The 16,883-nt window shown below is 32.8% G+C and overlaps 1 protein-coding gene across 7 annotated transcripts in view; it reads left to right on the top strand.

Annotated features, from left to right (window-relative positions):
* COL24A1 (collagen type XXIV alpha 1 chain) overlaps positions 1-16,883 on the top strand; it is a 308,258-nt gene that overhangs the window by 221,314 nt on the left and 70,061 nt on the right. For all 7 annotated transcript variants that reach the window (XM_074335081.1, XM_074335082.1, XM_019751779.2 and 4 more), the window contains 6 exons: positions 5,582-5,635; positions 7,270-7,377; positions 10,176-10,229; positions 10,486-10,539; positions 11,198-11,254; positions 13,104-13,157. In XM_074335081.1, the coding sequence (XP_074191182.1) occupies positions 5,582-5,635; positions 7,270-7,377; positions 10,176-10,229; positions 10,486-10,539; positions 11,198-11,254; positions 13,104-13,157 (381 nt within the window). The remainder of the gene's footprint in view (positions 1-5,581; positions 5,636-7,269; positions 7,378-10,175; positions 10,230-10,485; positions 10,540-11,197; positions 11,255-13,103; positions 13,158-16,883) is intronic.

Below are 16,883 nucleotides of genomic sequence, written 5' to 3'. Positions count from 1 at the left end.
ATTGGTGGGGAGTGGAACACAACTAAGGAAAAGAAAGGCCTAATCATGCCGTAGGATAACAGAGCCAGAAGTCCCAGGTAGGGATGATGCAGCGTGACAGCTGGTGATATGCAGAGCAGAGATGAAAAAGGGGCTGAAAATAAGGCATGGAAAAATGATAAACACAGATTTCATCTGCTTTATAATTTTTCCCAGGAACGATTCAGCCTTGTACACATCTTTGGTGTCTTTTTTTAGTAACAACACATGTGTGTTTCTTTTTTATTCTTTTTGTTGTTCTCCTTGGAATTTTAAATGCCTTTCAGCTCATAAACTCAGTAAAAATACCATAGCATGTTTTTTCCAAAAGAATTTTATGATCCAAGGAACTATTGCTTAATCAGACAGCCTGATGTTGGATTTATTTTTGCACTTTTAAATATTCTTCCTTAGGCAGTGTCGCAAACATACTACTTTAAATGCTTAAAAATTAAACAAGAAAGTGAGAAAAAGAAATTGAAATTTTTTAAAGAGATACTCTTCTTACTTTCTAGAAGATTGGGAAATGAGACCTGGGTTGAAAAATAAAGTAAAGGAAGCATCAGCAACAAATTCTCAAAAACAAAATGCAGACGTCTTTGAACAGAAGGAAAAAAAAGTGTATTTTATGCTTGTATTCTGTGCTAAAATGTTCAGTTGCCTAATGCAGAACTCTATAAGAGAAAAGAGTTTGGAAGCATCTGAGAAAACACATCTGCCTGACTTATGGTCTGTCATCCATTTCTTAAAAAAAAAAAAATCCATCACTGTGGTTTTGAAGATCTAAATATATGTGAAGCCATAGACTCCAAAATTGAATGTATAAAAATGAAATTGTCTTGTTTTATTCCTTTAGGACAAAACTTGATTATGTTTACCGAAATGTGATTTTTCCCTATCTGTTTATGTTGGCATGATTTTAGGTAGAGGTGACTATTTTAAGGGCAGATGAAACAAAATAGAGCACCCTTTTTAAAGAAGCTTTTTAAATAGTATCTTAAAAGTGAATTCAGAAAGATGAAAGGAATGTCAACACTTAGAAAAGAATAATAAGGTATACGTGACTCTTGACTCTTCTTTCTGAGGCTATTTCCTTGGAACCCCTGAAAAATAATCAGTTTGGAAATATGGGGTCAATGGCATTAAGGAATTAAAGGTAACCTAAATATTTATATTATGAAAGATTCTTATGACTTTGGTCTTAGGCTTGTTTGTTCTGAACAGTTGTGCCATAAAGTAACTCAGAAATAGAAAGAATCCTGCAATGACTATTTTGCAAGAATTGTTCATACCCCTGCTTTACCACCAAAGAGCTGTACATTGTTAGCTGAGTCATTCTTTGGTTTCTCAGTTTACAGTTTACACTTTACATATAATACAGGGGTTGGAGCTATGCAGAACCTCCCAAGATAATTGTGTCGGGGGGATGCTGAGTGGGCTCCTGTTCCTTCTGTTCCTACTTGAGTCCTAAAAGATCCTTGAATATATGCTTAATATAGTCGCTTCTATATAGGCTTTCTTTGGAAGAAAAGATTCTATAGCTTTAAAAAAACATTAGCTTAGATGTTTCTAATTTTTATAGCCTTATATCATATTATATTATATTATATTATATTATATTATATTATATTATATTATATTATATTATATTACAATAATATTATATTATATTACAATAATATTATATTATATTATATTATATTATATTATATTATATTATATTATATTATACCGGGTCTTATATTAATTTTTGCTCCAAAAGACACATTAGAGCTGATTGTCCAGCTAGGTCTTATTTTCAGGGAAACACGGTAGACTGTGAGTCCATTAAATGCATTTGTTTATTCATTCAACAAAATTTATGAGTATCTTATACAAAACAAGAACTCGTTAAGCATGGGGAATACCAAGGGGAATGAGATTAGCAAGATCCTGATCTCGGATTTTATAATATTGTGAAGAAAATTGACAATAGACCAGATCAGTGCAGGTTGTGATAAATGCAATGACGGAAATAAACAGGGTGATGAAAAAGAATAACTGGTCAAGGGAAGGGAAGCCAACTAGTTAAAGGTAGAGAAGCCTATTTCCACTAGGGCAGCAGTGAAGGAAGGCTTCCATGGGTAAGGGAGGATTAAGTTGAGACCTGAAGAATGAAAAGGTACCAGTTATGCAGAGAACTTTGGGAGATCCTTCAAGGTAGATGGAATTGCAAGGACATGAGAAAGATCTAGGTATTTTTGTAAAACTAAAAGGAAGTTATTACAGCTGTATCATAATAAATAGTGAAAAATTGTTTGAGATGAGCTTGAAAAAATTGATAAGAAACAGATTATGGAGGACCTTTTAAACCATAGTAAGAAGTATGAGTTTTAGTCAAAGTGTAGTGAGAACCCATTGAAAGGTTTCAAGCAGGAGAGGACACAGTCTTTGATGGGAATCACTCTATAACTTTTCAAGGTATTAAGCTTTGTTTAATAATATCTGGTGTTGTTGACTATCTCAAGGGATAAAATAAATTCCAGGAAATAAACAGAACTAAATAAATTTGAATTACAAAAGCATATTATTACCCAGACAATTCAATGAGGGAAAGAACAGTCTTTTCAATGAATAGTGCTATAGCAACTGGATTCCCACGTGTACAAGAGTAAGTTGGACCCTTCCTTACACTACACATAAAAATTAACTCAAAATGGGTCATAGACCTAAATGTAAGAGCTAATACTATTAAACTCTTGGAAGAAGACATAGCAATAAATCTTCATGACCTTGGTTTATGCAAAATTTTCTTAGATAACACTAGAAGTACAAGTGACAAAAGAAAAAATGCGATAAATTGTACTTCATTAAATTCAATAGTCTTATGCTTCAAAGAACACCATCAAGACAGTGAAAAGACACCCATGGAATGGGGGGAAGTATTTGCAGATCTTATATAGGAAAGGATTTCTATCCAGAATATATAAAGAACTCTTACAACTCAATAATGGAAAGACAAATAACCCAACTGAAAAAGGAGCAAAGTATTTAAACAGATATTTCTCCAGAGGAGATGTACAGTTAGCCAATAAACACATGAAAAAATGCTCAACATCATTCACTGTAAGAAAATTGCAAATAAAAACACAATGAAATGCCACCGCACATCCACTAGGATGGTTATAAAATACACACACACAAACACACACACACACACCAGAAAATAACAAGTGCTGATGAGAATGTAAAGACATTGGGACACTTATACATCACTGGTGGGATATAAAATGGTGTATCCACTTTGCAAATCAGTTTGCCAGTTTCTCAGAATGTTCAACATGGAGTGACAGTATGACCCAGCAATTCTACTCCTAGGTATATACCCAAGAGAACGGAAATCAGCGTTCAAACAAAAACATGTACATGGATGTTCATAGCAGCGTTATTTATGACAGCCCAAAAGTGGAAGCCACTCAAATGATCATCAACTGATGAATTAATGAATGTTTATTAATAAATGTAGTATATCCATACAATGGACTATTATTTGACAATAAAAAGGAATGATATACTGATACATGCATGCTACATTGATGAACTTTGAAAACAATAGTGAAAAGCCAGTGATAGCAGCCCACATATTATATGAAATGTCCCAAACTGGCACATCTGTAGAGACAGAAAGTAAATTAGTGGTTGCCTAGAGCTAGGGGAGTTGATGTGAGATAAAATGGGAAGTGATTTCTTATGGGTAAAAGGTTTCTTTTGGAGATGATCAAAATGTTCTAAAATTGATTGTGGTTGTGGTTGCAAAACTGTGAATATACTAAAATCCCTTGAATTGTATACTTTAAATGGATTTGTATGTAATATGGTACGTGAATTTTATCTCAATAAAGTTGTTAAAAAAAATAGATGTGATGTGTTACTTCTGAGACAATACAGCTACTCTCACAAAGTTTTAAAAAATCGGTGGGAAATCCCAATTCTTTCTTCTATTTTATGAGTAGGCTGAACATCAAGCCAATCATTATCTGTCAATGTGACATTTATATAAAAGCATTCTTACTTCTGTAATTACTGAAGAAACCTATTAAAATATGCATTGTAGAAAACTATTGCTACTTTTCCAGTCTGCCCTGCGAACTTCTCTAATAATGATGACCCAAAAAGAATTCAGCACAGAATACAGGCAACCTCTTTTCTCACACATAATGAGTTCTTCGAACATGTGCAAACGTTTGCTGTGCAAGTTTCCAAGTAGATCCACTATTAAACTCTTGAATATAAGTCTAGTCCTTTCCAAACTTTGCATGCATTATCTCATTTAATCTTAGTAACCCATTGAAGAAGTTATACCCCTTTTATGTAACAGAAAATTGAGGCGTTTAGAAGTTAAATAATGTACCTATGGTCATATCGCTGTTAGGTGACACAGCCAGAATATGAAACTGGAGCAGCCTGACTTTTAAAAGCTCACCCTATTGACCTCTATGACAGTTAATCAGACTCTTTTAAAACATTCATATTAGCCACAAAGAAGTCTCAGGTTAGTGTAACTATCATTTCAACCTCTGGATGCAGCTAGAACTACAGCAATAGAGCTGAACCACACTGGCCTCTAAATTTAGCAACTTTCTGAGGTTAGAAGAGCATTTGCTCAGGAGCATGGGGCATGAGTCATTTCCGTAGGTATCTGTGTATTCGTTCAACAAATATTTATCAAGAGTCTACGTAGCACAGTGGTAAACCACAATTTATTTCTTGTCTACATCATCTTTCCAGTTTGCCAAAATTTGGGACACAAGTTTGAGATTTCCATTTTCATTTCCAACTGATGCAAGGAATGCTGTGATTAATTATTAGCCATTTTAGAACTTGCAACCTGGCTTACTGTGGACCTCATTTAAGCCTAACCATTGCTGGCCTGCAAATTCACACATCTAAAATATTTTGTTCACTTTTTACTAAAAAAACAAACAAACAAAAAAACGTATATATTGAACTTACAATCTGCTTGTGTCTCAACAAACTAGATTGAAATGAAAATATTGTTTTAAACAGTCTAATATGACTACCTCCTTTTTCTCCATGTATTTCCTTTTCTTTTTTCCCCTACAGAACAAAGAATATCTCTTTAATCCTCTACTCCAATGAGATGTTCAGATTCTCCATGACTATGATTAGATATATTTTGTAATCCTATACATTCAACAAGATGTTGAACACACAGTAGCTCATAGAAATGCTGAAATGGATGCATCTGGGTTTACTTTAATTATGTTCTCGCTAATTAAAATGTGTATACAGAAAAGTAATTTTCTTCATATAATAAAGAATTGTTTAATTTTGTCTATCTTGGCCACTCTATATATGAGAATTTTACTCACTAGTAACAGCTGTGATTAAATCATCATGACATCTTTTGAAATAATTAAACAAACATAGTATTATAGAAAAGTAACTTTCGTTTTCACTTAGTGTTCAGTGATTATGTGATATAAGTATTTAAACATTCCATCTAATACTTTCTTTAATTTTCTTTTTTTTTTTTTTTTTACTTTTTATATTGGATATTCAGGGACCTGAAGGAACTGTGGGAATTCCAGGACAAAGAGGTCGTCCAGGAAAAAAGGTAATTTTTTTTTTCATCTTCTTATGCTGGTTTTCTTTCTTCTGATGTGCCCAGAGCTTCATAACGCTGTGATGTTTTCATTTGCACTAGATATAAACTAATAAAGAAATATAGATTTTCCTTAAAAGAGAACATTTGTATAATTGAATACTTAATTCCTGTTAGGTGTACTTATCACCTTAATTATTTGAAGGCAAATTTCCCATTTTGTATTTTCTAAAAAGATCTTTGCCTTTCCTTCTCCTGTTTGCCAAAAAAATTTTAGTAGACTATAGATGAGAAAAGAAAGAAAAGGAAAATGCTATACTATTTGTGCTATTTAGTAACAACTTTAGTAAAATGTTCAGGAGAAAGGAGCAAGATTAGAATTATTTCTGAGTTTGTTATTAATGTGTTTGTTTTAAATACAAAGGTTAATGATTGATTTTATTTTTTCCATATATTGTCTAAGAACCACAAACCAAGAATATGTTTTATTTGATTCTTTTGTATTTTACTTAAAAAGTGATATATTTGTAAAAATTTTAGCACACCATCATTAAAATTCATCTTTATCTGGGGTCAGTAATTTGTTCAAGTATTGGTGAGATATGGAAATGATTTTCCCATTGTACTATAACAGTTCTGAACATATTTATAAAGCTTCAAATCACACCATATTCTAGTGATTTCATCATGTTTGCTAATACATACCTACTCCATCTTTCACATAATTTGGGGACAGTATAAGGGATAATAAAAGACAAAGAATATGAATGAGGTAAATTTTAGTTGCCATTCTTGCTCATGAATATTGAAGTCTCTTTTCATCATAAATAATTTCATGCCAAAAATCAACATTAGAAGTGGGGCACTGCAAGTCCTTACAGCGGCATGCTCCCTTGGAAAAGCCGGTGAATTATTATGAATAGTAAAAAATTTCTGGTTGACAATGACCACAGTTTAGTTTTTCTCTGTGTATACTTGAATATGAATAACAGCACAGTTTTGTTCCCGTGTGTTGAAAATGAATTATATCACTTAATGTTTAAGAGCTGCTATAATTTGGTGCTAGAGAATGACCAGTCAGCCTAATGGTAAACAGAAGACAACTAGTTTTCAGGAGGATGTGAAATGATATATAAATGTCACAGATTTTTAAAGGCAACCTCCAAACCAGGGAGTGATGATCCTCAATATACAGAACTGCACACCAGAGCCTTTTTGCATTAAGCAGATATTTGTGGCATTGAAGTTCTCTGTAGAAAAAAGCTTGATAGAGTCTGTGTTGTCTCATGATTATAATAAATACATATATGCATGCTTACATATATATGTACATAAATTTCAAAATAAAAAGCTTGGTGATTGGTATTGCAACGTGAGCACAAGATCTCTGCTTGTTTGGCCAAAATATTTGTTAAGTCTTTTTCCAAAATTACCTTTAATTCTATTTTTAAGATAACCTATCTGGTGATGATATATTATATATTATTGTCAGTGGTAATCTGTAGTACTATTAAATTAAAGCAAGTTAGTATTTATAGAATTTTGCTTACAGAATATCGACTGGAGTCATTCAGGTCTATGATATAGTTAGTTAATCTAAGTATAATTTTTTTCTTACTTTTTTCTCTCATTAATGACATCGACAGGGCGATAAAGGACAAATAGGACCCACAGGAGAAATTGGAAGCAGAGGTGCTCCTGGACAAATTGGGGAAAGTGGTCCTAAGGGTGCCAGAGGAACTAGAGGTGCTGTGGTTAGTATTTGATTTGTCTCCAGAACTGAGTTCACTGTGGATGGAAAAGAAATGTATCCATGTCCTTAAAGCTTCGTCCCTTGATTAATTTTACAGAGAAAGCAATAGTTCCATTGAAAATAATCTACCTCCATGGGATGTGGAGAATTGTAAGCATTCCACAGTACTTAAATGGTTTAGTGGTTTCTGGACATGAAAAAGGAAAGGGAAAAAACTCAAAATGGAAATAAAATATGAAATGAAGTTTAAAAATATCAGATTATAACTCTTAACCTAACTAGGAAAGTTTAAATGCCTTGCACTTAAAATCAGGATTTAATATCGGTATAAAATGAAGCTTTCATGGCTGACAAATTGCTTTGAAAATAAAGTTTACTTGAAAATGGGTTTTGTTTATATGCTTGGACCCCACGTGCTTATCTAGAGGTTAGTTTTCTAACCAGCTGTGATAAATCTCCATAGCATCTAATAATATTTCATCTTTTGCATGAACATTACATAATGTTGGAAACAAGGATAACATGATATTTCTGAACGTATAATAGCAAAATTATATTGCTAATATATTTGGACCTGCTTAGAAAGTCACAACATGAGAGATGCAAAATGTTTAAGAGATTATCCAAATTAGTCTTTTCACTGTTTCATAAACTTATTTACAAAGTGCCTGTGTATTTCCTAGTCCCCATTTAAATTTCACAAATGTTGCACTTTTCAGCAAGACCTTCTGGAGAACATTGCATAACCCATCTGTTGTCTGAGGAAAGTTTGCCTCAGGCTCGTTTTAAGTATTTCTTCCCTTCAGAGTAGGCTCCTACTTCTGATGTTCTCTAAAAAGAATATTCATCTTTTAAATTTCAATACATCTTCCCAAACTACCTTCTCAAATGTCCACTTCCATTACCAATACTTCATTTCATATTAATCCTTTTGATGTTTTCTAATCCGGTAAATGAAAAAGTGTATCTCATTTTCTTTCTACATTCAGTTTCCTGATTGCAGCTAAGTCATATGTATTTTTTTCCTCTGGAACTTGTCTGTTCATATGCACTTTACATGCTTTCTATTAGGTTGTTGTCTTTTTCTTACTGATTTGCAATAACTCCTTATATTTTTAAATAATATATTTTATTAACTATGTTGCAAAATATATTACAAGTATATTTCCCTTTCCGTCATTTATTTTTTAATATTGTTTATGATATCTTTTGCTATACAGCTTTTAATTATTACATAGTCAAATTTTTCAGTCTTACACAGTTCTAGATTTTATTTTATTTGTTAGAAATGCCTTCACTATCTAAAGTATATAAAAATATTCTTCTATATCCTTCTAATACTTTTATACCTTTATTTTTACCCTTAACTCCTTAAAGCATATGGAGTTAATTTTTTGCTATGATATTAATTGTAAAGGACTAATTTTTTTTTTTTCAAATTGATAGCCAGTTGTCTCAGTACCATTTAATAAACAGTCAATTTCCCACTTTTCTGATATGCTACCCTTACCATACTAAACTCTCAAATATTCATTGGTCTGTTTCCATTTTCTCTATTTTCTTCTTGCAATCTGTTAGTCTGTTTCTGAGTTAATACCACATTATTTAGATTATTATGCTATTACATTATCTTTTGAGATCTGTTAGGGCAAATACTCCATAATTCATTTTTCTGAAAAGCTCAGCTCTTACAGTGATTTCCTCTTTCATGGAAACTTTAGAATCAGCTCAAGTTCCTTTAATATTGACTCTTTCAATAGAGAAACACCATATCTTTCCATTTACTCATATCTTCTCATATGTCCTTCAATAAAGTTTTGTTATTGCCTTTATTTCTGTTTTTGCACCTTTCTTATTAGGTTTACTGTTAATTTCTTAAGGATATTATTATTTTTAATGTAATCGTTTCTTCCATTACATCTTTTTGGTGCTGTGTAAGAAATCTATTTATTTTTATATTTTGACTTTATACCCACTTGAATTAATTTAGGTGATTCTCATGGGTTCTTTAAGTAAATAATTATATCACTTCTTATTTATTATCCTGACTTATTACATTGATTAGAATTTCTGGTTAGTGTAATATAACATACCTATTCTGTGCCTTAATTTACTCAAACAGGAGATTTGATGTTGAAACTACTTCGTATTATGAAAGATAGGACATTATTTTTGCTTTTTAATTGTTGGAGCCATCTTTTCAGTAGTTTAGACATTTACTAGCTAGTCTTTAATTTACGTAGTTTCCTCATCTGTAAAATATTGATGATAAGAGGAATCATAAAGTGATTATTGCACACAAGTTTTCAACCATTTCCATTTTAACAACTTGGACCAGATCTAAAACAATCTTCCTCAAAGCATCCAAAACTATCAATGAGTACAAACTTCTCCTAACCCCATCGTGACAGTATAAAAAATTATGAGGCTTCACCCTCTAATGTTCAGTGTATACAAACTTTAACAAACACAAACTACATTTCCAAGAATTTGTTAGAAGCCTGTAGGATTCTGACAACTGAAAGTATTTCTCTTAATATGTTTAAAGAGGTTTACACCAGAAGTAAACCAAAGAGACATTTGTGTGTGGGGATTGGGGGTGGAAGGGGGGTGGCAGGGGTATTTTTGTGGTTCAGGAGAAAAATAAAACCAAAGTTAAGGTGTTATTTTTTATTTCCCATTTCAGACTAGGTAGAATTTCATACTTTTTAAGCAAGCTAAATTTTAAATAATAGGAATACAACTTTAATGATTTAAACAGTTGTCTGTTTTCTCTCTAATATTTACTTTGTTTTCTAGGGGCATTTAGGATTGATGGGACCTGATGGAGAACCAGGAATTCCTGGATACAGAGTAAGCAATTCTAATTGGAAATAAGAAAGTGTATATGTGCATGAAAATATTTATATAAAGATGTTTTCCCAAATATGCGAATTAAGATGAAATCTCCCTGATAAACTTTTTTAACATATTTATGCCTTACTCCTCTATAGAGTGAATCCTAGGTTTCTTTCAAAACAATGCAATATCTAATGGCATGGCCCTGATGGTATTAGGTAGAGCATGTACAAATGATATGGAGAATGGCTACTTACTTGTCCTTTGTTAGGGCCACCAAGGTCAACCAGGACTGTCTGGGTTGCCAGGACCTAAAGGAGAAAAGGTATGTGTGTATATTGACTTTTTAATCCTAGAGTTAAACGTTGAATTCATGTGTTCTTTCTGAAAGTGTTCATGGAAACACTTTTAAAGAATAAAAGAAGCACTTTTTTTCAAGTTGGGAAACATTGCAAATGCTATGTGAAAAAAAACAGAAATAACAAGGGGTAAAAATTTCAATAAATCATTAAAATGTCTTCCATAGGTTGTTTCAAGATTGAGGTGAAATAATATATGTTAAAGTGTTTTCCAATCTATAAATCTTTGTAAAAGTAAAATTAATTACTTATTGAAAGCGATTGTGAGACTCTAGATTAAATAATTAACGATGGTCCATTTATATATAGTAAAATATTTTATTAGTTAAGAATAACTGCAACAGTACTCCTCTCAATTTGTAATATCATTGGAAACCTGACTCTGAGAACATTAGTGAGTTGCTTTTTATGTAATTAGAGCAGATTGACACTTCCAAAGAGAACCATACACAAATTGCAACTGTTTATAAAGTATCATATGCTAAGTTTTGTAGGTAAAAGTTTTCTATTTAAAAAAGATAAAACCCGATTGTATATTTCATAACATATTAGAAAAGAATAGGCTGCCTATTTTACAGGTTGTTTTATGAATTTAGTTTTTATAAATCATTATCTTCATTATAGGGTTATCCAGGAGAAGATAGCACAGTTCTGGGACTACCTGGGCCTCGAGGTGAACCAGTAGGTCTTTTTCTACAATTATTTTGAAGTTTTAAGATAAAATGCAATTACTATAATAGATTCACAACATCAGTCACATCTTTTCAAAGAGTTTTATAACAGTTATCTTGCAGGAGAGCAGTATTTGGAGTCACATACTCTAAATATGAAAACTGTTTATATTCAGGTCAAGATCCTTAGCATAATATATACGTTTAATGCGAGTACAGTGACTTTCCAAATCTAACACTCAGAATTAAATTTTTCACAGAGATTATAAAAAAATTACATACTTGTAGACATTTTAGGGCAGATATTTCTTTAATCATCAAATTCAGATTTATTTCTAAAGTATTTTTTAAAATCTGATCTGTATCCTTTTTGTAATACTTTATACACTGTTACTAAATGATTTCAAGACTCATCTAAATCAGTTATTATAGCTAATACTTTTTAAAGATCTATATACTCTTCTAGGTAACTGTAACCATGGTTTTTGAATAGTAGCTATTGTAGTAAGTTAAATGGGTAAAATAAAAATTTTTACATCACAGAAATGAATAGAATTGGTTAAATTTTCCATTTTTCATATGATCATATAAGATAAAAGAATCTTAAAGAAGAAGAATCAGTATATGTAGTCACTCCAGGTATTTTGATCTGGCTCTTTGGAGATGGTTGAAAATTATACATTGTTTTAGAAACAGACAGGAAAGATTCTACAATTTTTCTGATTCAATCAAGCCATTTCATATAACGAGAAGCAACCTTATCATTAAGAATGTCTAAGATTCTTTATCAAATATGTTCTAGGTTCTCTTAACCTCTGAGGGGGGAAAACATGGAAATAATGCAAAAATATAAAAGCAAATGGAAAAATATGGGCAAATGGAGTATAACAATGTTTGTTTTCCTCAGATTCAGGTACGCCTGGATCAAAGAATGTCACTGAAATTTAATAACTATGTTAAAAGTCTAACATAACAGTGGTGATTTTTATCTGTTAGACATGTGACAGGTGTGAAACTTAAACCAATACTATTCTAAATAATTAAAGCACAGTCAGAGATCATTTTCTTTACATTATGTCTGTTATCTTTACCACATAGGAAGTAGTTAAAATTTATCAGTTAATGGTTCATAGTAAATTTTATGGTTTTACTAATTAATTTCAATTTGAGTTTCTTTCAAATAGTAGGTCCTGGTATTGTGATAATTGAGTGTTTCAAGTGCATTTTAGACTAGATAACTTAAATAGCTTTTCATATCAAAAAATGTATATTAGGAATGATTAGAAAAGTTAAAAGTGAGAGTTTATTAGTTTCTACCTTAAGGATTAAAATTGGTAAGTGTAGCTTTTACTAGGTTAATATATGTCTTAAGAATTTAAAATCTTATAGAATAAAGAGTAAACAATAGAATTCCTGATTAAGAACAGTAAAGTAGAATTGGCTCTTAGATACTTTTAAAAGATCATTAAATTTAATTTTTCTAATTAATTAGGTGTCTGAGTGGTCCTGCTTCAATCTTTTTCAATCATCTTAACATTAAGTAAAAATACAAGTTATATTGACATCATGTCTAACATACTTTACTCATCTGAAAATTCATATTATTTAACTGGACTTCATTTCTTCAATATTATTCCTAGCAAAATCATGAGATTCTCCTTAAATAATTCAGTGCTTATATTGTTCTTGGTGTCATTGGGATTCAATCCTTTGAAATTATTTAATGGAACTAAATAAATGATTATATAGTAGGTTTTATATTTTTAGGGAAAAAAATTCCACGCTAACTGTATCATCTGCACTTACAAACAGTTCGATCCAGCTGTGAAATTGATTGTTTTTACATGTGGTCTCTGTAGGGCCCAAGGGGGGAACAAGGCGAGAGAGGAGAGCCCGGAGCAGAGGGATATAAGGTAATCACTACAAATTTCACACCTTGCTTCTAAGTTCAAATAGGGTTCTTTGTGGTTCTGCTCAGTTTCAAATGAAAATAAGCATCAGTGAGATAATTACTAGTAGTGTCTTATGTTTTTGATCCTGGAAGAAGTCTAGCTCTTTGTACTTTCTGTTCCTTCTTTCTAGAATCATCTTTGTCTCCTCTTATTGCTGCTTTTTTCTCATCCTCAAATCTTAGCTGAAATGTTACCTTCCTAACAGGTTTTCTCTAACTACCCTTTTTATCCATCACTTTATATCATATTCCTCGATTTCCTTCATGACATTTAATGCTATCTATAGTCTTACCACTTTTTTTTTTTACACATTTGTGTTTGGTTGTTGTTTATTGTCTATCTTCCCCCACCAAAATGATAATAAGACTTTGCCTGTCTGTTTCATCAATGTATCCCCAATTTTTAGAACACAAAGTTCCTGGTATATAGCAGGAATTCAGTAAAGAATTGTCAGATGGATGGATGAATGTCATTATGTTCTCAAGCTTTATGCCAATTCTTACCCTCTTCCATTCTTAGAAGGATTTTATGAGAACAACTTCATCAGCCAAAATTAGACTGTGTAGAATTTATTCAGTGCCATTTTTTATTAGCACAGTTGTGTTGAAGGTGTTCTGTATTCCTGCCTTATATCTTTGCCCTTTCTGTTTATAATGTCAATTGCTAAAAAACATCTGCTAACTCTCTCCTTATATTTCTTGTCTGATTTCTTTGCTCCCAGCATTCTCTGCCTGCTCACAATATTATATAATCTTTAGTTACATAAATTCTATCTATCTTTTATAATCTAGTTCAAACTCCCTTTCTCCTGGACTACTCTAACATCGATATTTCCCTCTTCTGTAAATCTATATTTATTGTTTACAGAAGTTATTCAACACAAATATTTTATCATCTTCTGTTGCTAATTATTTTGCTAATTATTTTTTACGTGCAAATATTTTAGCTCCCCAATTTTGAATACGACTTCTTTCTTTCTTGTACAATGTCTTCTTCTAAGCCCTATAAATAATAGTATATGATATGTGCATAAACATAATTTCATTGTTAATGATGAATTGATGGGCTATTTCATCCAACATACCCCCTCTTTCATGTAAAATTTCTGTGATCATGTCTAAAATGAAAACTTACATGGCCAGATTCAATGGATAGCTAGTAGGTAGATAACTATCATTAATAAACTGATTATGTCAAGCCTGAAATCTGAAAGATCAACTTTCACTTTTTTTTAACTTTTACTTTTTAAAACTCTCTTTGAAGCAAATGTTCAAGGTAGTTCTATATGTTTGTGAAATTGATGACCATCTTCTGTTTCCAATTTACATAACATTTGTATCTACAAGTGTTTCCTAATCCAAGGAATCCAGTGGATTTACTTGAAATTAGCTTTTCTTTGGGTTGAGAAGTGAACCCACTGCTTCCAGCATAATTTGAAAAAGCTTCTTAAACTTCCTTTGCTTTTTCTGTGCATGACTTTTCTACACATTCTCAGGAAAATCAGATTCTTACAATACATATCTTCTTGTGGTTTCTAACAACTATAAAACATTAGGTACCTAAATCAGCATATTTACTGCAAAAGGTTAACTATTCTATTGAAAGAAGAAAAGTCTCTTCACCTGGCTAGCAGAAGAAAGACCCTTCCCCATTATTCTGGATAGTCATACATCTTTCTGTCTTACTCTATCCTGTGTCCTTAGGCTTTAGGGGTCATTTTACCATTTGTCGATGGTTCTATTCCAAACACCCATCATGTGCCAGATAATCACACTAATGTTACTGCTTAGAAATATCAAAGTCAAGAATATCCTCACTTGTTTCCTGCCAGGCTTTCCCAAGCACAAATTTAATTCACATAGGGAAATTATGCTTTATTTAGAGTTGGATTACTCTGTTGTAACCTCAGGTTATATTTTTAAATGCTTGCTTTTCTCTATGGATGCTGTATATACTATCATTTCATTCTAGTAAACTCTTGGTTAGCATTGTCACCAAGCTTCTCTTTATTGTGCTAAAATACACATAATACAAATTTACCACTTTAATCATTTTAAAGTGTACAATTCCAAGATATGTAGTACATTTACAATATTGTACAGCCATCACACACTACCTAGTTCCAGAACATTTTCATCACCCCAAAAAGGGAGCCCCATATTCATTAAGCAGTCACTCTCTATTTCTCCCAGCCTCTGACAACCACTACTCTGCTTTCTGTCTCTACTGATTTATCTATTCCGGATATTTCATGTAAATGGAATTATATAATATAGACATTTTGTGTCTGGCTTCTTTCACTTAACATAACGTTTTGAAATTTTATCCATGTTGTAGAAAGTATCAGTACTTCATTCCTTTTTATAGCTGAGTAATTGCCAACCTTTTTAAAAGCAATTTTCCATTCACATATATTCTTAAAATTCTGGTGAACTCATAATTACCGTGCTGGGGGGGAGAAATGGAGTGGATACTGTAAATTTTGCTTCCACTTGTCTGTGAACAATTGGAAATTTTTTTTTTAATCCTTCTCACCATTCCTTGTTCTTTTTCCCTCTTGAAGAAACTGAAAATTATCATAGTCAAGTGTCTTACTCATTATCTCCAATAATTACTTACTAAGCATCATTATACGTGGTACATTTTATGTGTTACATATAATAAAATCTCTGGCCATTCAGCATATATAAGAGTGTCTGCCACAGGCCAGGAATAAAGCTGGGTGCCACTGGATACCCCAGACACAGTCCGTGCCTCCATACACGTCACATATTGAAGACATACAGAATAAGAACATTTCATCAGTAGATAAACAAATACAGTAAATTAAAGCTGTCATCCAGGAAACTATGCATCATGTAGGTCAAGATAAATTCATTTGAGGCTTGAGAGAGTCAGAGGACATGGCGGGAATAAGCATATTATACTGCCAACATTTACTTTTTAAAGGAATGAGCAGAAACACGCAGACACCCAAGATTAAGTCAGGCTAAACATGTGTGAGACAAAGCCCTAGAAATACGTTGAATAAATTATATTCTCCCTCAAACTCCTTTTCACTTTGGTTTGGGCAAGGCCATAGAATTTTTTTGCAGACAATAAAATAACTATAACTAAATCTTCACTTGGCCTTCACTCCTTCGCATTAGACACATACATCCAAATAGCTATTGGACATCATCACAGGTATGCCCCAAACCATAGTATCACCATCCTCGCCAAATCTGATTCTCTTCTTTTAATGTCCTCAAGACAGTGAATACCACCAGGCATCAAGATAGCCAAACGTGGGGCCGGCCTGGTGGCTCAGGAGGTTAGAGCTCTGTGCTCCTAACTCCGAAGGCTGCCGGTTCGATTCCCCCATGGGCCAGTGGGCTCTCGACTACAAGGTTGCCAGATTGATTCCTCGAGTCCTGCAAGGGATTGTGGGCTCTGCCCCCTGCAACTAAGATTGAACACGGCACCTTGAGCTGAGCTGCCGCTGAGCTCCCGAATGGCTCAGTTGGTTGGAGCGCATCCTCTCAACCACAAGGTTGCCGGTTCAACTCCTGCCAGGGATGGTGGGCTGTGCCCCCTGCAACTAGCAATGGCAACTGGACCTGGAGCTGAGCTGCGCCCTCCACAACTAAGACTGAAAGGACAACAACTTGAAGCTGAATGGCACCCTCCACAACTAAGATTGAAAGG

The sequence above is a fragment of the Rhinolophus sinicus genome, linkage group LG06, assembly GCF_036562045.2.
Source record: "Rhinolophus sinicus isolate RSC01 linkage group LG06, ASM3656204v1, whole genome shotgun sequence".
NCBI lineage: Eukaryota > Metazoa > Chordata > Mammalia > Chiroptera > Rhinolophidae > Rhinolophus > Rhinolophus sinicus.
Note: the sequence above shows the minus strand (reverse complement) of the source record. Positions and strands in the feature narration are given on the sequence as shown.